Source organism: Callospermophilus lateralis, chromosome 11 (genome assembly GCF_048772815.1).
Source record: "Callospermophilus lateralis isolate mCalLat2 chromosome 11, mCalLat2.hap1, whole genome shotgun sequence".
Classification (NCBI taxonomy): domain Eukaryota; kingdom Metazoa; phylum Chordata; class Mammalia; order Rodentia; family Sciuridae; genus Callospermophilus; species Callospermophilus lateralis.
In genome coordinates, this window is record NC_135315.1 from 26,861,186 (window position 1) to 26,885,100 (window position 23,915).

The following is a 23,915-nucleotide window of genomic DNA, read 5'->3' on the forward strand; positions in this document are numbered from 1 at the left end:
TCTCTCTCTTTTGGAAGAATCTTGTATGTACAAAGGCTGAAAAGTCTCGTCGGGTAGATGTATTAATTCAGGAAAATGGTATCAAAATTGTAATGGGTTAACTGGTTATTTTCTTCTAAGACCTCTTATGAAGGAGTTTGTTTCTGAAAATGACTCCTCATTACTCATTATATGAGTGTGTGTGTGTGTGTGTGTGTGCGCGCATGTGTGAGCACTTGTGTGTGTGTGTGTGTGTGTGTGTGTGTGTGCGTGCGTGTAGGGGTGTGTGTAAGAGATGCGTTCCTCTGCCATGGTTTTTGCAGACCATTTTCATGAAGAAGGGGCCAATCCAAAGAGTGAATGAGGCTTGGGGGAAGGAAGAAAGAAGGGGGGACATTCTGGGTTACACCAATTCACAGTCGCAGCGTTTCACTGAGGTGGGATTCTTCTTGGCTTAGTTCCCTACTTGAGAAGCCATTCGTTTACTGAAAAGAGAGAGAGAGAAAGAAACAAACCACACACACACACACACATACACAACACAAAACAAGGCATCACTGAATTAATTTGCACATAACTGAAATTAATTTTGGAGCCTGACTCCAAAGGAGAAGGGGCTATTTTGTAAATGCCAGCTACTCCCTTCCCCACGACCCTCTAGACACGTGCTGTTCAATATGGTGGCCGCTAGCCACGTGTGGCCGCTGAAATCCAAATGAGTTACAATGCAAAGTTTAGTTACTAGCCACATATCAACTCTTCAACAGCCCTCATATGGAATAGATCATTTCCATCATTGCAGAAAGTTCTAGAGAACAGCACTGGTCTTGACCAGGGATGGGCAAACTTCAGACCATGACCTGTTTTTTTGTGAATCAGGTTTTTATTGAAATATTTTATTGTTTATTGTAAGTGAAGCTTTATTTGTGGTAATCCACACCCCTGCGTTTGGTTCTTGTCTGTGGTTGATGTCACACTACATTAGAGTGAGGCAGAGACTGTGTGACCCACAAAGCTTAAAGTATCTGCTCACTGCCCCTTTACGGAAAAAGTGTGCTAATTTCTGGTGTAGACGATAGCTCTGTAAGGTCAGGGTCACACCTGTCTTCACTGCTGTGTTGCCATCATCTACCTAAGTGTCTGGCACATAGTAGGCACATGATGAATAGATGCTGAGTAGAGAGGAGAGGCAGTGAATGAGTTGGGCAGTTATTTGTCTAGCAGTTCTGGCTTGAAGGGAGCAGAGAAATCTATGGTTTAGGCAGGGTGTCAGTGTGTCTGAGAGAAGGGAGAAGGAAGGGCACGTGAGGAGCCCGGGGCGGCAGGGGGCAACTGCTTCCAGACCTGCCTGATGAGAACCACAGGCCCGTATTTGGAGAGTGTGCTATTGCTACAAAAGGCCTCCCTACCCAGGCTCTTTCTGTCCCTCACAAGGAAGTAAATGGGGATAGGGACTGTCAAAAAGAATCCCGGTCTAGAAGGGTGAACGAGCTGGTTGGGTATTGGTAGCTTGTTAGAACAAGGCCTGGACCTCAGGTGTCCTGACTCCCAGTCCAGGGTCTATCTAAGACATTACTGCACCTCCACCTCCCTTTCCACACGGAGAGTCTGCAAAATGACCACCAGATATTCAGTCCATGTGCAGAAGAAAGGAAAGAGGGCTGAGGGTGGGCTGGGGTTTCAGGAGGCAGAAAGGTACCCTGCAGTAGGAATCATAACTATTCTAAGGTCAGAGTATTGGACAAAGATACGTTCACACGTATTACCTCATTGGACCGGATGGCCTGGCATCCAGAGCATTGCTCAACTTTGAGGGACACATAACCAAAGGCCCTACTGCTTCTTATTGTCCTGTTCTAACATATAACCTTGGGGAAATCAGCCTTTCTGGGTTCTTGTTTAAAATGACAATAAAAAGGGATGTCTGGCCTGAACCAGAGGGGTATAAAGGTTTGATACTTGTGACATCAAACTTAAATACATGTGTAGATATGCATCATATATATCAAACATTTATCTCCATCTAGTCACAATACATAGGCTTTCCAGAAAGAAAATCATCATGCAAATGTTAGGGGGGGTCCCCTTGTCATCCGTAGTCATGATTTCTATAATGGGAGACAGTGTCAGGCTTTTAAGAACAGGTCTAAGAGGGACATGGGGCTCTGGCCTGGGTCCTCCTCTGCTGTCTGAGCCACTGTACCCACCTCTATACTGAAGCTTTTGGGCTCGGTTGTTCGGACAGTCCTTCCCCTGTAAACTGAAGTTGATGTTGGTGCGGATGCAGCGGTTGTTGAGTGGCTGCACAGGCCTGAAGTTGTCACTCATGCTCAGAAAGATCTGAGATGGCTGATTCTGGCTGAGTAGGCGTAAGGAATGCATCTGAGGAGAGAGAAATAGCTGTGTGAGATGCAGGCATGCTCTTTGATGCACAAAGCAAGAAGTGAGACCAGGCAGACTGGGCCTGGTGGCACCAGGTATTTGGGAAAGGGCACCAGCCACTCTGAGCCTCTTTCCCCCTGGGTCCAGTTGAGTGGAGGAGCTGCTAAGGCCTCCAGGCATGCAGCGAGCCTTGCTCCTGGCTCGCTAGCTCGCAGGTGACTCTCTGGGTTATTTATTGCCCCCCTCACATGTGCCATCTGTTAAAGGAGAAATTCCAGCAAGGTGTTCTCCAGGGTTCCTTCTTGCTTTGACACCCCATGGTTCATTCATTCCCTGACCCCCATGTGGACATTACCCAGACCATAGTGATTGACCCAGGGGGTCAGAGCTAAACTAAGCTGGACCAATTCAGTTCCTTTTCTGTGCATCGCAGAGCCAGGGGTCTGACCTCTAGCACCTGCAGCCATGTTCCGCCACAGGACTGAGAAGCAAAAGGAGCCCGGCTCTAGCAGGAGAGAGAATGAAGCAAATGTACAGTGAGGAGAGAAAAGCAGAAGAAGGGCTTCTGATTCTGGGGAGTTCCTGACACCCGTTTCTGATCTCATATTGCACAAGAAGCCCCCAGTATCTTTTGAATAAATCCTTTGTCTAAGCTTAAGCTACCTGCAGGGGGTTCCTGATGCTTGTCACTCAATGAGTTCCAATCAATACAGAGAGGAGGCTGTGAACATGTCTCCTGTCAAGGAGGCTGAGTTCCGCTTCATTGGCTCATCTGTCCTTTAAGTTTTGATGGGCTCTCACAATTGTGGAACATCAGAGCATGTAATTTACCCCTCATGATAAGGAGGAGGAGTATCGATTTCACAGAGCAGGGTGACAAACCTGAAGTGCACCGTGAGCCACGGAGCAAAGCTGGCCCAGGAGGGCAGGCCTGGCTCCCATCCATCTAGAGCATTCCACGTTCAAGAATGTGTGTGGAATACCATGTATCATGTTGCCTCCTTTTGGAGACCGATGCATGTGTTATCAGTTTACAAAGGCCTGAGAAATCCTTCCACAATAAAACTTATGTAACTTTTTCCAAATATGTCCGATGTTATCATTCAATTTGCTCCTGTGCTCTTTGGATGGTATGACTCTAGAGTTCATTTTGGGAGCTAACTGTTCTGTCTTCTCTCACTCAGAAAGGTGGGATGCTTCTATAATTAGTTCATGCTACGTCCTGAAGCTGGCTCTTTAAACACAGGTATTATGAGTTGAATTGTGTAACCCTCAATCTTCATAAGTTGAAGGCCCTGGTAACCTCGAGTACCTCAGGATGTGACCTTACATGGGAATAGGGTCACTGTAGAGGTATTTAGCTAAGGTAAGATGAGGTTACTAGAATGGCCTCTTCAAATTAAGCATGATTGGTACACTTATAAGAAGGAGGACTCCATTTGTATACTATGAACTGAAATGCATTCTGCTGTCCTGTATAACTAATGAGAACAAATGAATATATAAATTTTAAAAAAATTTAAAAAAAGAAGGAATTTGGACGCAGAGACTCAGAAAATGTCACACGAAGATGGAGATAGAGATTAGGGGTGATGCTTCTCATACCCAGTGGCACCAGAGACTGTGAGCAAACCATCTAAAGCCAAGGAGAGGCAGGAAGTATCCTTCATATCTTTCATAAGGAATCAATCTTTTTGACACCTTGATCTTCAGCTTCTAGCTTCTGGAACCAGGAGTCAATCAGTTTCTGTTGTTTACACCACCCCGTCTGTGGGACTTTACAACAGTCCCTAAGCCAACCCAGCCAGTCTTTACATCCATCTTCCCCATTAGCTAGAGGACGAAAGCTAAGCTCACCTGCATCCTGGTTATATAGACAGGCTTGTTCATTATTATCCAACTTGCTGTCTCATAGCAGGGAGGGATGGTCATCGACCCATCATAAGTAATGAAACTGGAGGTCTCTGGATATAGTTCCTCTATATTAAGTCCCTGTAGTAAGTATGCATCATCTAGAAAAGAAGGTAACAAAGACTTAAATGTTAAGTTTCTTAAGAAAGTACTGGTATTGTTTATATATATTTCTTTTTGGATTCCAGACAACTGGTATCTGTCAGGATAGGCTGCAGTAACAAACAGTCCCATCACCTCCTTTCCCTATTTCAATCACTTTAATCAACAAAGTTTTGTGTGTGGCTCTCAAACATGTCCATGCAAGTTTGGCTGAGGGCTTCCCTCCAGGTCTTTATTGTACACGTTTTGGGACCCAGGCTCTTGGAGAAGACACTGTCTGGCTGCATTGTGATTTGTGGATCATAATGACAGAAGGAAAAGCAAGCATGGTGAATGTTTGTTGGCTCTGAAGGCTTTCGTCCCAGAAGGGACACATTGACTTCTGCTCTCATTTTGGTAGCCAGAGAGTTCCATGACCAAGGCTGAAATCAGGGCTGCAAGGAAGCACATTCTTCCCATGGGATGGGACACTGAATGCTGGTGAGCTGAAAGCAATGTGGTCCACCACAGGACCATGGCAGAGTCCCTCAGACCTGGGCCGTAGGCACGGTAGTCACAATGGAACGGACAAAGACCTGTTGAAAAGTTGCCTGGTTACGATGATGATCTATGAACATCATTAATTAAAAGAGCATTCAGCTGGGTGCAGTGGTGCACGTCTGTAATCCCAGCAACTTGTGAGGCGAGGGCAGGAGGAGCACCAGTTCCAAGCTGGTCTCTTGCAGCTCAGTGAGATCCTATCTTAAAGTTTAAAAAATAAGAATAAAAAGGCTGGGGATGTGTCTCAGTGATTAAGCGCCCCTGGTTTCAATCCCAGGACCAAAAAACAAACAAACAAAAAACTCATTAAGAATATATTCTAGAAAGAAAAATAATTAGGTCAAGTCCTACTACAAGATTCATTGGTCAAATTCAACAATTGATTTCATTTTTGACATGTCTCCTCCTGGTAGTCCCATGTGGGTAACCTTTTCTTATACACCTACTTAAGCAGTTCACATTTGCATATCCTTTGCTGTTACATATAGTTTTTAATTGTTAGATAACATAAGATTAAATGGAGGAAAGAGAGAAAGAAGACACATTTCCAATCAACAATTACCACTAGCACCTTGCTAAATTTCATATTTTTTTTTAAAGCTCAGTATATTGGTTAAATTTTTAGAAAATTATAATGCACTGGGGTTTTGAAATCTCAATCAATTGCATTGACTCTCTCCCTCTCTTCCCACCTCCCTTCTCTGTTGCTTGCTGGGGCTCTCTTCTCCTGGATTCCAAACTGCAGTGCTTAGGGTTCTTGTTTCTGACCATTATTTCTCAGTCCATTGCTGAGTCTTATCTTCACCTGTTTCCCTCACCCTGAGGACCTGCCCAAGCCTCTCTTCTTTCTCAATCTATGCTCTCATCCTGGGTAGCCCAACTATCCAGGCTCCAATTGTCCTCGGCACCCCAGTGCTTCCACATCTATGTCCCCAGAAGTGTGGCACCCTCCAGTGTGCCATGAATGCCAACCATTGGGGTCGGTCCAGGTGGCTTGCAGAACATGTGGCAGGAGCCCAAAGCCTGACTGGCAGAGAGATGAGACTGGCTTCTGCAGTACCCCTGGTTTCACACGTGTTCTCTCATCCTGGTGAGAAAGGACTTAGTCTTTAGTGATCAATATAATTTCTCAAACTCAGTTTTGTGCATATATTACAGTAAAGGACTTGCATATGTAGCTGGAACTTTAAACCGAGTCAGTGAGATGGGTCAGAGAGAGAGAGAGTAACATTCTCATTGACAAGAAAATAAAGATGAAAGAGGCAAAGTAAATATCCCAAAGCCACAGAGTAAGCTGGTGACTGCAAAGGAACTGGAACTCTGCTCTCCTGGTCTCCACACTGAGGCTGGTTACTCACTCAACAAACATTCACTGGTTTGGCTCTGGGGATAGAACTATGAACAAGACAGGTGTTTTGCCTGCCTCTTCTAATTGAAGAGCAAGACAGCAAATGACAAAACAGAAGTAGACTATGATGTCAGGGTGCTAAGTGCACTTACCTAAGGATCCTGGCATTAATGCTACTGATCTATTTTCTTGGGTAAAGACTACCTCTCCCTATGTCTTCCTCCAGAGATTTTTCATTTAACTCTCTCTGATAAGAAAGAGGCATCTTTGCTATGGGAACTTGAATTCCAGGTTTTTTTCTTGTTAATTAAATTATGAACCAATCTGCTGAGTCAGTAGTTTGAAATGATATTAAAAATAAAAAAGTCATTTTCTTTCTCCAACCCCAACTGCTCCTACTGGTCTCCAACTTTATCCATGCAAATCCCCTGAGGAAGAGAGTTTGGTCAACCTGATTAGCCCTAAGAGGAAGGATTCCCTACCACAGGCTGCTGAAATAGAAACAAACACTTTCCATCCAAACACAAAGCATCCAGGGCCAGCTGACGAGGGAATTAGTGATTGGAACATGAGGGGGTCTGGGTCTGCACCGTGGCATGTGTGGTCAGTTGCTCCGATCACAAAGCCACAGTGTGCAGAGCACCCAGATGTGACGGTCCTCGGGTGCTGGATAAGCTTATGTAGGGAACTTGACATTGGTGACGGTTTCTTAGCCCCTACTGTGTGTCAGGTTCTCAGCTCCGTGTAGGTGAGAAGGACGTAATTAAGCGAATGTAGCTGGGAGTCACAGGGACAGTGATGTGCATCTGCACTGGCCCAGAGACAGCCTATCAGTTCTGCTTGGGGAGCTCAGGAAAGGATGGACCGAGGAGCTGACCCGAACGGCATCTTGAATGACAGGAGATAATCAGTATGGGGCTGGCAGCGGGTGGCTGTCAAGGGCACTGTAGACAGACTCCTGCTAGAGAAAGAGCTCAGGAAGTTGAGTGTGGCATGTACTTGGGGACGGCTAGAGTGTGAGTGAGACGCAGGGGGAGGGATGTTGTGGGAAATGAGCCTGGCGGGGTTCAGCACCAGCCACACAGGGAAGGCCCTTGTGTGTGCTGTTGGGAGTTCCGGCCTCATGCTGGAGGCCATTCGGAACCACTGAAGGGTTTGAAGCCGGGGATGGCATGATCAGATTTGCACTTAATGAGGCTTGCTCCGACGGTGGTTTGGCCTGAAGATTAACATATTGGATGAGAGAAAGAAGCATCCGGCACCTTCTTATTAAAGGTCAATGTGATTTGTTTAACCAAGCTTGCACAAGGAACATATTGGGTACTCTAGCGTGCTGCTATTATTGTGTTTTATTTTATTCAGGGGGACTGGGGAGGAGAGAATGCAGCAAGCACCATGAGGGGCATTTCAGGTATGACCAGAGTAAAGAAAGAGGAGCTCTATGCTGAGATGGTAATCGGCCCTTGGGTGGTAGCACACTTGAAGAGAGGGCTGGAGGTGAGCACAGACCAGGAGCAAAGGGCAAAGGGTGATGTTGATGGGTTTACCCCAGGATTGTTGATGGGGGGACAACTGTTTCCAGAACATCACAGTGGATGCAGTGGCCACAGAAGGCCTGGGCAGATCTTTATTCCTCACTGTATTCTTTGGTTGAATCTTGTTCATGTTCCTGCTTCATCTTTTGCCCTTTTTATTTCCTAGGCTATAGGACTTGGACAGACCCAGCGTGAAGAGTCTAAGCTTTGGACTCTGGCCCGAATTTGGATGCTGACTTTGTTGCTCATCGTCTGCATGAACTTGGACCCACCGATAACAGACTGATCCTCTGCTTCGACATCTGTAATATACAGATGGTTGGAGTCCTTGGCTCCTGGGGTTGTTTGAAGAATGCATGCAATAATGCTTTGCAAGTATTATCTAGCACAAGGCCCAGCCTAGGTTAAGTAGCAATTCTGGGTAGCAGTGTCCTTGCCTAGCTTCTGGGGATGACCACTGCTCTCTTCCCCAGGACTCCCTGGTTTTTCCCACTGAGTTGGTGTCTTTTTTTTTTAAATGTATTTATTGAATTAGTTTGCCAATGATTATTTACCTATTTGGCTGTCCCCATAAACTGGGAGCCTTTCAGAGAATTATTTGCATCTTTTATCTCTGAATCCTAATTGTCAGCATGAAGTCCTCTACATAGTAGGTGCTCAATAAATGTAGATTAAATGAATCTATGAGATGGTTTCTGCCTAGAAGCCCTGCTAGTGGTGCTGCTGGGAAGAACCAAGACAGGAAAAGGCAACATCTGTCAGATGATGGAAGGCATCTCTGAGGCTTCAGCCTGTACAATTAGCTTAGACACATGCTGCCTACCACCACCCCCTTACATGTCACACCCCAGGACACTGGGATGAGACTGATGGCTTTGTCTCCATCACCATGTGGTATTCCCACGTGTCTACTCCAAGTAAGCCTGTACCCTCAACTACCTTGCTGAAGTTGGTCCGCATTTAGCATGTAACATTTGTCCTTCTGACTCACCACTCTGCTTCAAAGGCTGCTATTAAATCAATGTTCTCTCTTTTAGGTATTAGGATTTGAGAGCGGCAGGCTACCTTTTTGCATCTTCTTTCTCCCTCATGGAAGCTTGCTTGTATTTGGTAGGACACAGACTCTGGGATTCAAGAAAGGAATATGGCCAAACCGGAAGTTTTCAGTCCTAGTGTCCAGGCACACTGGGTGTTTCCCCTGGCCAACCAGGCCTGGAACTGAGTATCACCCACAAGCTATCTTGTCCACACCGCAGCCAGCAGACCCCCAGCCTTTTTGTACCTCAGTGTTATGATCAGGTTGTTGTAAGCAGAACGGAAGCCTGAGAATTAATTCATTGGATGTTGAATCCTCATCTCCAAATTCTCCAGGCTCTAGTCATTAGTAAGGATGGCAAAAAATCTAGAAAAGGTCAGGATTGTTTGTGCACAGAGAGACACAAATATAGCACGGAGCACAAAAGAGGCCAAATGGGGTAATGACACATGTCTCTGCTAGCTTTAAGGACATTTATGGAGAGAAAGTCATGGCAGAAGTTCAAATAGTTTTTCATGGGCCATCTTATAAAGATCTCTCTCTCTCTCTCTCTCTCTCTCTCTCTCTCTCTTATCTATCTCTATCATCTATTTTAATTTATCTTATGAGAAAATAGCTTATAGAGGGAAAATCATCCCTGGACTTCAAGTCAAGAGTCTTAATCCAAGTCCAACTGTGGCTTTGCCTGTAGCTTATGATTTCTTCACGTGTAAGTCATGTACCCTCTTACTTGTGGCAAAAATTGTGCATAAATGCTTAGGCCATCTTCAGATAACAAAGATTACATGGATTCAAAAATGTCTCTCTGAATAAACAAGTTTATGTAGCCAAATTTATCTTCTCCAGGTAAAATTTTTGGCATGAGAATGTTGTGGCTTTTTATGCATTGGCTGTATCTTTCTAGTACAGGAAACCCCTGGGTAATCAATAATAATAGAATGTCTATGGGGCTGGGGTTGTAGTTCAGTGGCAGAGTGCTTGCCTAGCATGTGGGAGGCCCTGGGCTCTATCCTCAGCACCACATAAAAACAAAATCAGTGAAGGTATTGTGTTCACCTACAACTAAACACACACACACACACACACACACACATATATGTATATAAAGAATATTTAAGCACAATATTCAGCCCATTTCAGTCTTTCAAATAAGTGCAAAAGTTGACAGTTGTGTGTTGGTTTTATATACTGAAAATATACTGAGTTCTTAATCATGGTTTCAACTCTTATTATTATTATTATTTTTTTTGTTAAAAGCACACTATGATGAAATGCTTGGGATAATGCAGTAGGGAAATCTTTTCCTTGGTCCGAGATTCTGGCCTCTGTCAAATGTATCCTGCTTACTTATGTGGACCACTGATGAGCGCTAACATTGCCTCTTCCTGCTTATACGGTTCTCATTCAAAGCAAATAGTTCCAATGCGAAAAAGGCTGGGCACTTCCCTAGATCAATATTGTTTCTGATCAATATGGAGCTATTTGGCAATTTTATTATACGAAATGACATTTCCTCTTGTAATCTGAGGCAAATTCAACTGAAATGAAAAAAAAAGCAATTACGAAAGAATAAAGTAATATGGTTTTTTTGTTTTACACAAACAATAAATGAAAAGAAGGGCCTCCGAGAATTGGATTCTTGGAGGTAAGCTGCCCCTTTTCTACTCCTTGCTGACATGAATAACTACTTAGATTGCAACCTGGGAAGCGGCGGGCTGCATTTCGCATTCTGTGAAAACATTTCCGAAGCCATTCCTTTGAATTGAAAGTACAAGTTCAATTAAGCATAGAGAAAGGCACCCGGAGCAATCTGCTTCAAGTCCTCAGTGATATTTCATCACATTTAACACCACGTCCCTTAAGGAGCAGCGCAGAGAACACTTCCCCAAGAACTGTGAAGTAGAAGGCGGTTACAGTGGGGTTCACCCTGACCCGCCCCTTCCTCTTTTAACAGAGGGTTTGGGGGAGGGTGGGGCCAAAGTGGAGTTCAACAAAGAAGCCTGCAGAAGGTCTTTTAAAGAGTTTGCTCCACTGCCAGACACCGTAGGGGAAAACTTTCTTCCAGATGCCTTCAGTGGGCTGTCTTTATTTCCCTGGAGGAAATTTATTAAAAAAGTCACCAGACCTTTTTAAGTTTGGACTTTGTGATCCTTTGCTTTCCTGTTATTGAAGCCCACCATCATATTGACATCCCATGACATGAATGAGGCACACGAAGTTGAAGGGCACGTGAAATGAAGTAACAAACACACTGTCCGAGGATGTTAGAAGATTGCTCATTTATAGACAGTGTTGTCAGAAGTGCTTCCTCTTATCACTTAGACTGGCTCTTTTGCACTCCACTAATCATTAATTTGCCACCAGGGAATACCACAAAATCCCCCTTTATAAAAAACGAATGATGAAATCATTCAATGAAATCAAATCATAGGAAGGCTATCTTTTATGTTTCTGGGGTCCTGAGCCAGCTAATTAATTAACACAAGGAAAACAGAGAAATGGAGGCGTTATTCCAATATACTACATAAAAAATTAAAACATTTCAATAAGTTACCAGTACCTTCTCTAGAAAATGTTTCCAGAAAAATCTTTTTTTTTTTTTTTTTAATGTCACGATTGCAATCTTGCCCCTCACTCTGTTGAAGGGGAATTTAACTTTAATAAAATGGATTTTCTTTAGAAGACTTTCTAAATTCACCCTGAAATTAATTCAGGTTGGTTTTTACCCATTGTGGATTCCAGTTAGTGTTTTATAAGTTTTTACTCAGAGGCAGGAAATCTAAAGCTTCTAAGGAATGCAGTAGAGTCTCACCGTCATTACAGTGTACTGCATGGGTACAAATAGGAGCCATGCTTCACTTAAAGTAAGAAAATTCTGTTGCTTATGTGCCCTGTCCTGTGTTCACCTTTGGCATAATTCTCATTTGGCATCAAAGTGACCTGATTCCTGGCTTTCAGGAAGCTGATTGACAGAAATTTACCATAGGTCAATATCTATCTATCTATCTATCTATCTATCTATCTATCTATCTATCTATCTATCTATCCATCTATCCCAGTATGGTTCTAGACAATTGACTTATTATCTTGCTTTGTTCTTATCTCAACCCTCTCAACACCAGTGTTAATATCTTTATCTTACCGATTACAGAATTCTCTCTCAGAGATACTAAGTTAAGAAATTTCCTGGAGTCATATCAGAGGAAGTAGCAGAGCCAGGCGAGGTGCCCAGGTCTGTTCAGTTCCATCTCTCACCATAAGAACACTGTCCCTGAGTGGGGTGGCCTTCACCAGGCTGGCTTCCAAAGTTCCCCATGTTCCCATTTCTTGAGAAGGTACTAGATAATTTACTTGAAATATTCTATTTTTTTTTCATGTAGTGTATTGGAATAATACCTCCATCCCTCTGTTTTCCTTGTGTTAATTAATTAGCACCTTGTTAAGGTGCTCTTTCTTTCATCCTTTTATGGATTCCTTGGCATTGAGTTTTGTTAACCAAGTCAAAAGAATGATTCTGCACAATTTCCTCTTTCCTAGCCATGCCTGCTGTGCCCAATCCTATAGACCTGGCAAATGGGCAGTGTCTCCACCAGCTGCCACGTTGGGGTGATTTCCCCCAGGTTTCTAGGGAAATCTAAGCTTCCTAGGAATCACATTGTCATGACTGTGCACTATAAAAATACTAACTACACAGGAGCTGTTTGTTCCCTCCTCCCCGCACCTCCGCACTGGCTGAGGAGGTGGCCACAGAGGAGCCTCTTGCATGGTGGGATTTTGCAGATATCTTTAGAAGTGTTTTTCAATTCTAAGTCATGAAGATTTGAGCTGCTCTTTCGAAAGTGAAGACATGTCCCGCCTCTCTTGTCTATTTATTCTTACTTCCACGATTTCGCCCAAGTTGAAATGCCATCTGGATGTCGATGTCTTCCACATTTACATTTCAGTATTCTCTCCTGAAATCCAGACTTATCCAATGGCCTACACCCCATCTCTTTTGGGGGGGCCTAATAAGACATCTTAAGCTCAACGTGTTCAAAATTTGGGATTCCCTTTCCACCCACAGATATGCTTCCCCTAAACCTGCCCCATCTCAGTGGATGGGAGTGTCTTCTAGCCCCAGCTAAAAACCTTAAGGTCATTTTTGACATCTCTTTTCCTCCCATTTCACCCATCTGATTTACCAAGAAATCTCTTGGCTTTACCTTTAAAATAAACCCAAATCATTTGCCACTACCCCTTCCCATTGACGTAGTCATGATCAAAGTCCCATGATTTGGATGGCTGCCTTCGTTTCTCACTTTCCCCCTTGATCCTCTGAAGTCCATGCGCAGCCAAGTAACCAGAGTGCTCCTTCTTTCAGCAGATCATGTCCCCTGGCTTGAAGTCAGACTGGCTTCTAGTTACAACATGGCCTCCAAGAGGAAGACTTGGGGAGGACTGACCCTGTCTCAAAGCAGTCTCCAAGCCTTGTCTGGTTACTGTATATGCCCATAATGATGGTGCCACTGTGGTGCCTGTAGGTGACACTGATTTCCATTGGAGGTTCCATGCCAAGGGAAACCCATGTAGGAGTTGCAGAAAAGTTGGCTGGGGATGACCCTGAACATGTGCCACCATGTTAGTTGTGTGGTTAGTTTATGACGCTTCCAAGTAGAACAAATACAAAAAAAAAAAAAAAAAAAAGGTAATGCTGACAAATTTCATGTAATGTCAACGTATCAGGATTAAAACTAGTTTTAAGACCTCAGAGCTAACTTTTCTTGTTCCATAGGGAGGAAGCATGATAAAGGAAATGACCTAGGACCCAGAATCCTTGCTCTCCAGCGTGGAAGTGTAGGCTGTTGGTCGTTAAGTGTGTGCTTGCTCCTCACCCCCATCTCCATGGTGGGTTTTGATTTGGGGCTTGGCCATGTGGCTTGTGTTGGCCGGTGGAAAGTCAGCAGAGGTCTTAGGTCACATGACGTGTTTCTGACCTCCACCAGGAGAACTAGGGCTCCTGCTCCTGGAAGAACTCGAGCTGTGTGGAGTGAGCTGCCTCAGCTGACCCCCGGAGCTCCAGCTTGGAGGCCCCGCCACCCCGACTGACCCCAAGTGCAGCAGGGAAGAGTCAGCGCTTGCTGTTGAGTGCCTCCTAGGCAGCATCTGTGGGCTCATCCGTAAGCTGGAGTAAGCAACTTGACCCACTTTGGAAGACTTGGTGAGCAGGAGCCGAGGTGCTGCATGTAAGCACGGAGCCTGGAGTATGACCATTGCTCAGAGAGCATCCCTCCGTATTCCTGAGGCCCAGTAGGCACTGCATCGAAGCAAGCAGGGGAAATTGGAGCTCTGTCGGGGTGTAATTCTGGGCAGCAGCAGTGGCGTGGGCTGGTTGGGGGAGTGGGGGTGCTGTGGTCAGGTGAACCGAGTTCTGTGGTTGCAGTGGTTATCTGTGCATGTGGGTGGGTGGGTGTTGATTGTTTTCTGTCTCACTTACAAGCGTGGAAGCAGGCTACCCTGATAGGTGGCCCCAAGCAGGTGGCTCTGTCTGCATCAGGACTGGAATTCACGGGCTGATGCCAGCGTATCCTCCTGCCTCTTGCAGCACTTCCAGAGAGATCCCCAGGCTGGTGTCTCTCCCTATGCCACTGGCTGCGTCCTATTCCAGGTCCCTCACACCCGCTGCTTGTCACCAGGTCAACCCTCCACAGGCCGGTGGCTTCAGGGAGTTTAGCCAGATGGAAGAGATCTGTTTCCTGCTGAGCAAATCAAATCCCTTTCTGCCTGTGTCCTGTGCATGGGGTGTGGAGGCCATCCCCTCATATCAGGCCATCATTATCCCTGGGGTGCTGGTCCTTTCAGGTGTGTGACAAAGGTCGCTATGGGGAACACCTACATTATTCCCCGCTGGGGCATCAGAGTATAAAATACCTGTTATTAGGGGGCAGAGACAGTCTCCTCTCCCCATGCAGGCAGGGTCTCTTTATCTTGCTTGGATTCCCCTTTCTCTTCCTGTGGCCCTAGCAGGCATGGAGACTGGGGGCCAGATGGCGGAGGGGTGCTCCTACAGTCTTCTAGGTCTGTCTCCAGAGCACCCTTCCTGCCACTCCTTACTGCTGAAGCCATCATTCCTCCACTCACTTGGGCTTCGCCGATGCTGATGGGGTGTGCTTCACCTTGGGCACCAAGGGCTGGTAGAGATGGAGCCCCTCCCTCTGAACTCTCGCAGCTCCTCAGTGCTCTCCAAGGTTTGTAGATTCTGCTCCCTCTGCCTGCAACGCTTTGGCTCCCTCTTTCCCTCCTTTCCTCCTTTCTTCCACCCCTCTCTTTCTCTGTCATTCCTCCCCTTTCTCTTTCTATCCTTCCTTTGCTCTCCTTCTCCCTCTCTCTCTCCCCTCCGCTCCCCTGCTCCTCCCTCTGTGGCAGCAGCCGCATCACGGTCATAGTAATCTGACCAGAGCTGGGGGTGGGGTGGGGAGGGGAGAAAAGCACCCCCCGCCATGATCGACTGTGAGTGGCAATCTGTCAGATTGTGTGTTGGGACTTAATGTGCAATTTCATGGTTTTTCACGGTCTCTAAACTGCAAATTCAAGATTATTTGAAAACATTTTATTTAATTTTCATGCTTTTTTAATCAAAAAAAGTTAAAAGAATAATAATCTTTTATGGGCAGTTATAAATGTGCTATTTACAAGCAAGATGGAAATATCTCCCTTAGCTGAGCAATCTAAGTGTGTGCTTAGAGAGGACTCCACCAGCATACTGATGAGGGTGGCCGCAATGTGTTTAGAGACAACTTAATTCATTCTTCTAGATGATGTCTGTCTAGTGGGGTGATTCTCCAGGCTCATCCATCACCCCAGCAGCACCTCTGCCTCCTCACACAGGAGGACCTAGTGGTGAGCAGCTTGTGGGTAGGGCTTGCATCTGAGCCATCTTTACCTTCCGGAAGGAAGTGTTTGTTGAATGAATAAATGTGCAAGCCGGGGCAGCGATCTCTATACTCTTCCTCCAGTCACCCAGGAGAGGCCTGTAAACACTCACTCGGTCTTTCCTACATCACCTTTGGAGGTAGAAGCAGTGGGCAAAGCTGAGCTCCTGGATCAAGGATGTGCCAGGGAGATGTGGGGAGTCATAACGTTTGCTTGCTGTTTTTTTCTTTTGGTGGAAATCATTGTTTACTTATTGGTTGATTCAAAACCCTAGAAGGGGAAGACTTTAGGAATCAGAAGTTCAACTTTTTTTACAGATGAGGAAACAGACTTAAAGACCAGGAAACACAGTCAAAGTGGGGAAATTCCCCGTTGAAGGATAAAGCCAAAACTTGAGTCCCAGTTTCTCTTTTGCTTCTGAAGAGGCAAAAACCATTTCCTCCCATACATCTTTCTTTCAGCTCTTGGTATGTGCTGTCTCACACAACTTTCTCTAAATCCTGCAACTTCTGGGGTTGCTGAGGAGGAGGGCAGCGGTACCTTTATTTTTCTCCTCCTTCAACTTTGCACTGTTCTCTTTTTTTATGCTAAAGAAATCTGGGATGAAGCACTCCAAAAACTCAAGGAAACTGTACAGAGTCTCTGGATCCATGGGCCACAGAGAACGAAAACCGATGCCACCTCCTGCCTCCTCCTGGAAGGGGGACCCAGCCATAAGGAGAAGGAGACTCGGCCCGGCCAAGGGACTCTGTTAAAGGTTGGACCCAAAGTACCTGGTGGGTACTTTCGCAATCATACGATTGGCAAAGCTCCATCTGTGGACAGCTGACATGGTGGAGTTAGCCAGCCAGCCATCAGAGTCCCCCAGCTCGTTACCAAACCACGGGATAACAATGACCACATCATCATAATCGTTATTGCCTGAGACAGGCGTGGCTGACAAGACACCCCAGGGACTTCTGCTTGAAATGAGCTGCTTCTTAGCCAAACCCCAACTCTCCAGAGTGACTTTGTAACAGAATTAAAGGATCATGAAGCTGAAAGGGGCCCACGGAGATCATCAGTTCTGGCTTCTTGCCTTTCGACAGGGCTAACCTTTACAGAGGAGTTGCTGTAGGGGAAATGGAACCAAACTTACTTTTATATGTTATTCTTGTGATGGTATCTCTGTTGAGCATTCGATTAAGAAATGGGTTTGATGAATCAGAAACCTAAGGGGGAAAGAGAAGAAAATATGAATGACTGGGTAGCACTTTCTCAGGATAAGCATGACCTCTGTGCATTCTCTTGCCCATTTGTAACGGTTTGGAAGTGAGGTGTCCCCCCAGAAGCAAAACAATGCAAGAATGTTCAGAGGATCAATGATTGGGTATTCAGGGTCTTAATCCAATCAGCGAATTAATTCCCTGATATGGATTAACCAAGTGGTAATTGAAGGGTAGAGTGTGGCAGGAGGAGGGGGGATTTGGGGTCATGGCTTTGGGGTATATATTTTGTACCTGGAGAGTAGAAACTCTCTCTCTCTCTCTCTGCTTCCTGATCACCCTGTGAGCTACTTCCCTCTGCCACACTCTTCCACCATGATGTCCTTCCTCACCTCGAGCCCCGAAGAATGGAGCTGGCTGCCTACGGATTGAGACCTCTGAAACCGTGAGCCCCTAAGAAATCTTTCCTGCCCTACAGTTGTTCTGGTTGGGTCCTTCAGCCGCTTCAGCCAAAAATCTGACTAAAACACCATTCATACTTACTTGGTGCCCACTATGTATCCAACTCTACGATGGCTGGAAATTCAGAGACCACAGACATACACCCTACGCTGTAGGAGCCCCCAATGTAGACAAGAGAGACAGGTGAGTGGGTGAGCAAATGGTTTTCATATGATGTGAGGAGGGCTATGATAGTCGCAGGTGTGATGTTTTTAGGCATGCATGTGTCCGGGAGGATGGGTGGAAGTCAACAAGTGTTTTGGTGGGAGAGTGTGGAAAAGGGGGAAAGGCAATAAAAACCTAGAGGACCTATGCATCCATGGATTGGGGCCCTGAGAATCTGACCTGCTCACGGAAGCATTTCAGAATTGCGTTGCTGGTGGAGCTGAGGTTGTGGGGAAGGATGGAGGGCGAGGCTAGGGAGCGGGCAGAGGCGGACACAACAGGTTTTGAAAGTCATGCTAGGACATGAACAGTTTATTCTGTAGGAATGGAACTATCAAAGCATTTTGAGTAGAGGGTACAGAGTGACATGTTAGGAGATAGATATTTATCTAAGCACAGAGTGAGAGAGAAAGTGTATCCAGGATAATAGTATCAGCAGGTGGGAAAAGCCATTCTAAAGAGTAATATAGAAACTTGTTATATCCACTGGTAATTACTTCACAACTTGAATATCCATAAGTCATACCTTTCAGCCAATCAGTCCCTTCCTTCCACCCATCCATCCATCCATCCAGTAAATATTCACCAAGTGCCCATCATGGGTCCCATTTTCTGTGTATGCCCTTATAGCTCCAACTGCAGTGAGGAGGAGCTAAACTTCAAGGAGCCCAGAGCTGCCTTTGGTGGACCCACCAAGTATGAGCTCCCGTGTGGCTCCGCGTCCCCGTGAGCACTGTTTCCTTCCCAACGCCTTTTCACTCAGCCTCTCCTGTGTGCCCCTGTTCATCCTCCTCCTTTATCTCCTACCTTGCTCAGCTCTGCTCTGCTCTGCAATTTACGCCTCGGCTGCTAATCGGATGTTGTGACACATCAACATTTTAAACCTGATTTATTCTGAGGGTTGGAAAAATTGCAGCAGATGATGATTATTATTAGATAAGCAACAGGTAATTTTGGTTTGGGGAAAGCACAGGCTGTTTATTTTCCCTCCATCTGTCTCTCTTTTCACACAGTTTGCTGGGTGTGTTGTGGGGAGTCACACACCCAGGGGAGCTTGGCCAGTGATAATGCTCCATGGAGGCTAAAGTCCACTCTGAATGGAGAAAAGTCCCTAATTGAACACTGTCGCTCCCTGGAAACTTCAGTGCTAAATTCAACTTCTACTGTGACATAGCCTCTAGCATTTAAAAGATGGCTTGAAGTCCCCTGCTTGTGCTCAGGCATTCCGCTAGGGAAGGAGGGCCAAAAATATGTTGTCATGGCTGAGAAGGAATCTGCCATGTCCCTTAATTGCTGGGGGTCTCAGGCTCCTGGTACCTGGTGAGTCCAGACAGCATTAACATGGAGACCATCCCCCTTTGGGCTGATTAAAAATAATTGAGAAATTTCCAAAGTGCTCACAGATGATTTGTGGGCACTAGTGTGCAGGCGGTGTGGGTGAGAGGCTAAAATATGTACTTGGTATAAGTGAGCTTAAGTGGGAAGTTAATGGTGTGTGATTGAGCAGCAATTACAGCCAAATCTCTGTTCCCTGTGGTCACGGAAAGGATGGGGGATTAGTGGAGGACAGAGATTAAAAAAAAAAAAACCCTCCACAGATGTACCACTGTCTTCTTTTAGCCAATAACTCCAAGTCCCCAGGTTTTGGGCAGGGTGGCAACTTTAGGGCTAAACTCCTTAGATGTGGGGCTTCTCACCCTTGTTCTTGTGTAGCCAGTAAAGATCTGAGAAAGGGAGGCAGGGAGACCAGTAGGAGGGGATGACGAGGAGAGACTGTGCATCCTTAGAGACCAAGCACTCAGTCCATTTCATTTCTGGGTACCAGTGCCTAAGAGAGGACTGGACCGTGTTCAATCCGAGTTTTGAGAGAAGTGAATGATAAGGCACAACTTGGGTAAATGGCATGGACTTGAGTATCTGGGAAGTGATTATGTGGAACAAAGAAGACATTCTGTGGCTTATTTTGAGATGGAGCCAGAAAGCTTCAGGTTCGCTCGGGGAATGATGGGGAGCATCCCCAGGGACCAAACTGGCCACAGAAGATGCAGGAATTTGTTGCCATCTCTTTGCTGACCTTAGTCCCTGGGGATGTGAGTCCCTCTCAAATACCTTCAGGGAAGCACCCAGGTTCTGCAAGCCCTGACTGTGGTGAAACAATGTTTCTGCCAGAACTGTGAAACACGCCTGCTGTTTGCTGTCCAAGAGGCTCTCTGTACAGCAGCCTGTCAATCACTCTGTCAACTGTAATGTACCTGTGCTCTCCATGGTGACATTTACTGACTCAGGATCTTTGAGAAAAATGAGGCAAAGTCAGGGGCTGAGACACCCTCCAAAGAGCAAGCTCTGCAGGGGCAGGCAGGTTGGCCTGTGGGAGAAACTCATGGAAGGGCCAGCACCGGGAAAGCCACAGGGGGGTGGGGTAGGCTCCCAGACACGCATGACAATATGTGGAATATCCGCAGGCTTCATAACAATAAGTGTGACCCAGGTTGAATGTACCAACTGGTTATCAATGCCAAAATCTGATCTGGAATAAGAACCTAGGAATTAGCCCTGTGCTGTGGGTGGCAGAGGGTTAGAAGTGAGATTTTTTTTTTTTTTTTTAACATTTTTTTTAGTTGTAGATAGACATGATACCTTTTTTTTTTTTTTAAGTATATTTTATTTTATTTTTTTACCTGTCTGAGATTTTATTAGCAGGACCGTAGAAGCCAGTGATTTTATTTTTTAAATACATGGCAGCAAAATGCATTACAACTCTTATTACACATGTAGAGCACAATTTTTCATATCTCTGCTTGTATACCTTTATTTTATTTATTTATTTTTATGTGGTGCTGAGGATCAAACCCAGTGCCTCACACATGCTAGGCAAGTGCTCTACTACTGAGCCACAACCCCAGCCCCAGTGGGATGTTTTCAAATGTTGTGTTCTTTCTTCTCACCCTGTCGCTTCCCCCCAAGCTCTGCTGGGGAGGCCAGTGGTGGGAATGATTTTCATGATCATGAGCATGAAAGTCAGACAAGACTTGGAATCATGAACTTGGGCGAATGCCTCGGATTCTTCGAACCATTTTCCTCATCCCTAAGACTATTAGGATTAAATAATAAAATAGATGTAAAACACATACTACGGTGCCTGGTACTGGGATTCTGCTCTTTCTTATTCCAGGGTTTGTGATGATGTCAAAGACACAGTGTAGGAAGTAGCAGGCTCTGTGCTGGGACCAAGATGACATGAAAAGCCTAAGACAGGGTTCCTTGGCTAAATGCCCCCTTCCTGTCATTGCTAATGGAGGAGTTTGGAGTTTGTGGCCAGGGACCATACTTTAACATGGATGCCCCTGCCCAGTGCACAGCTCTGCCCTGCCCTGACCCAGATGAGGGCAAGGATGTTAGGGCAGGTTTGGCACCTGGGAGATGGGTGGGGAGAATTGCATATTGTACAGGGTCATGCTTTGGGGGAGGAGTGGAGCCCTGGGGTTGCATTACTCGCCATTCTTTTGAGTAATGATGATGATGTCATTGAAAGCTACCACTTCTTGATGGTAATGCCAGGATTTCTTTTCTTTTCTTTTTTTTTTTTTTTTTTTTTTTTAGGAGAGGTCTTACTATTACAGGCATGAGCCACTGCCACTGTACCCAGCTGAATGCTTGGTTTTGATTGATTATCAGATTCCAAGTCCTGATTGGTCCTCTTTCTCAAATGATCTGGCCAATGCCTTCCCAGGGGCTACTACAGGCACTGTTGACTTTTGGGATTGTAACCTACTGCAATTTTTTTTTTAAAAATCTATTAATTTTCCTAATAGGAAAAAAATTTTTTAATTAAAAAATTTAGTTTTGGGCTGGGGATGTGGCTCAAGCGGTAGTGCGCTCGCCTGGCATGCGTGCGGCCCGGGTTCCATCCTCAGCACCACATACAAACGAAGATGTTATGTCCGCCAAAAACTAAAAAATAAATATTAAAAATTCTTTCTCTCTCTCTCTCTCACTCTCACTCTCTCTTTAAAAAAAAAAATTTAGTTTTTCTGCTTTACTCTACCTCTGCCAAAATGTTAAAGGGAGTTTTATATAATGAATTAGAATTTGCTTGGTTGGAGATTTTGTACGATTGCTGCCTGTTAGGGAGATGCCTGAGGCAGGTGCCTCCCCAGAATGTCTGAAAGACAGCAGCAGGAAAGTGAGAGAGGATGAGCAAAACAGGGAAGCCAGGAGGAGCTGTTCAGTGCAGAGCCTGCAGAGGAGGTGCATCTCCCTTGTTTCCCAGGAGCAGCAGATTGATGGACAGGTCTTCAGCCCTGGGAGGCATCAGTGGGAAGCCTCACCCCTTCTGCTATTGCATCCTTTGATTCCACTGCTTTAGGGGGGATCTGAAGCCTGTCCCTGGACCCAGCACATTTTTTTTTTCTTTCTAGGACAGAAACTGCCTGAACCCTCAGGTCTTGATGCTTGAAATGGAACCCATCATTTTTACATCTTGCTGCAGGGGACTGCATTTTTCATGAATCTTATGGATATTAAAGTCACGAGACCCTGCAGCTTTTCTTAGGCAGAAACATTAATCCATATCACCTCTTTAATATTTCTAACTTCAACAGGGACTGATTTTCTGACTGGGGCAGAGAATGGCCAGAAGAGCAGAATGAAGGAAGGAATGCAAGGCACTTACTTTTATAAATATAGAAACTACCACCAATCCATTTGGACTCTTTGCAGCTTCTGTGACATTTGTATATAACTCATGGTTATAGTGGATAAGCTGCACCTGTCAGGAGGGAAAAACAAGAGTGAGAACAATAATCCAGTGTTAAAAGGTGTGAGGAACAGCATGTGCACCCCACCCCATAAGAGTGAACTAACTGCAAAGTAAGTTGAAGAAGAATCAGAGTCAGGCTTTTAATTAAAGGGATTTCAGAGGCATGTGTAAGTGTGTGTCCTTGTGAGTAAAATGCACACAAACATGCATAGATACACACATATACCCCATACATATTTGCAAATGTCTTCCGGTGACAAGCATGCTTTTAATAAGCTCAGTACCCATCTGCTCCTGGCTCTCTCCTAGGACAATTCCCCTAAAGTATGTGTAAAGTGAATTTCCTTATTAGGAATGAAACAGCCCTGCAGGGGCCCACACACTCTCCTGGCTTCACCAACAGCTGCCACTGAGAAAATCTTCCTGGCAGCCTTTGGAACAAGCAGGGACTTGGTAGGTCCCTAGTCAGCCAGTGGCTCTGAGAAGAGATTGAGGAGTCTGGAGGGTGCAGGGATTCTCATGCAGAGAGGGATGGAAGCTCAACTTCTGATGCACCAACCTTCATAGGTCAGTCACCTAGTTGTGCAAAATGTTACCTCCTCAGCCTCAGCAGAAGCCAGCCATTTGCCTGTGGAGCCCTGTGCAGCAGGCCATGTGGGGAGCAAAAGAAGCCCAGGATTCAGGCTCCAGTGAACTAGGTTTTCTCTCTGTTATGTAATTTTTTAAAAGTTGTTTTAAATCTGTGAAACATAGCATATATGTATGTTCAAACCAATACACCACCAATTCTTAGCCACCTGGCCACAGAACTCCACATTTCTGACTCCATTGCTTTCTCCGAAAACGTGGGTACGAGTGTCTTAGAATTCATCTCAGGGCAGTAAATTTAAAATGGATTTTTTCCCCAACAGTGTAGAACTATAATTTTTGAAAAAAAACTTAAAAATATAGAAGTAAGAAACAGTGAGAGACTCCTCCACCTCTGGCTCATCCCAGCCTGAGCAATACCACTATAAAATTTCGTATAGACCTTTCAGACACCTTTTCGTGCTTATAAATCACGCTCATGGAAATAGGGCTTAAAAAACAATAGAGAAGGAATCATTTATAATTATGATTCTGAACCTGCTTTTTAAAAATGGAACACTAGTTCCTGGCTGTCTAGGTCAATACATACAGATCTACCTTACTCTCCCTAATGGCTGTTGCTTTTCTGCTGCGTGAACGCCCCACAACGTATTTAACCACCATTCTCTCACTGGCTTTCAGGTTGTTTCCATTTTTTTTTTTTTTTTTTATTTCTTATAAACAATGTCACGGCAAGCTCATCATATATCTTTCTGTAATGGTGTTAGCGCTTTCCACAGGCTGATTTGAGAATCTAATAAGGTTGTGCCTGTAAAAGTGATTTGTGACTCTGAAAGTATAAGAATATTCATTATTGCCATATCCTGAATTGCATTAAAAAAAAAGGAGTGAGGTTTTAGAAGTTGAGAAAGGCACTGATCAAAAAAGGTGCTTTACCTTGAACTTTGGGGGGGAA

The 23,915-nt window shown here is 45.1% G+C and overlaps 1 protein-coding gene across 1 annotated transcript in view; it reads right to left on the reverse strand.

The window, feature by feature from the left end:
* Positions 1-441: 441 nt before the first annotated feature.
* The window catches only part of Ca10 (carbonic anhydrase 10), a 473,335-nt gene continuing 449,861 nt past the window's right edge, over positions 442-23,915 (reverse strand). The window contains exons 5-9 of the mRNA XM_076871139.1: positions 22,286-22,381; positions 16,881-16,953; positions 4,219-4,373; positions 2,187-2,361; positions 442-464 (exon numbers count right to left, since the gene is read on the reverse strand). Coding sequence (XP_076727254.1) covers positions 442-464; positions 2,187-2,361; positions 4,219-4,373; positions 16,881-16,953; positions 22,286-22,381 — 522 coding nt within the window. The remainder of the gene's footprint in view (positions 465-2,186; positions 2,362-4,218; positions 4,374-16,880; positions 16,954-22,285; positions 22,382-23,915) is intronic.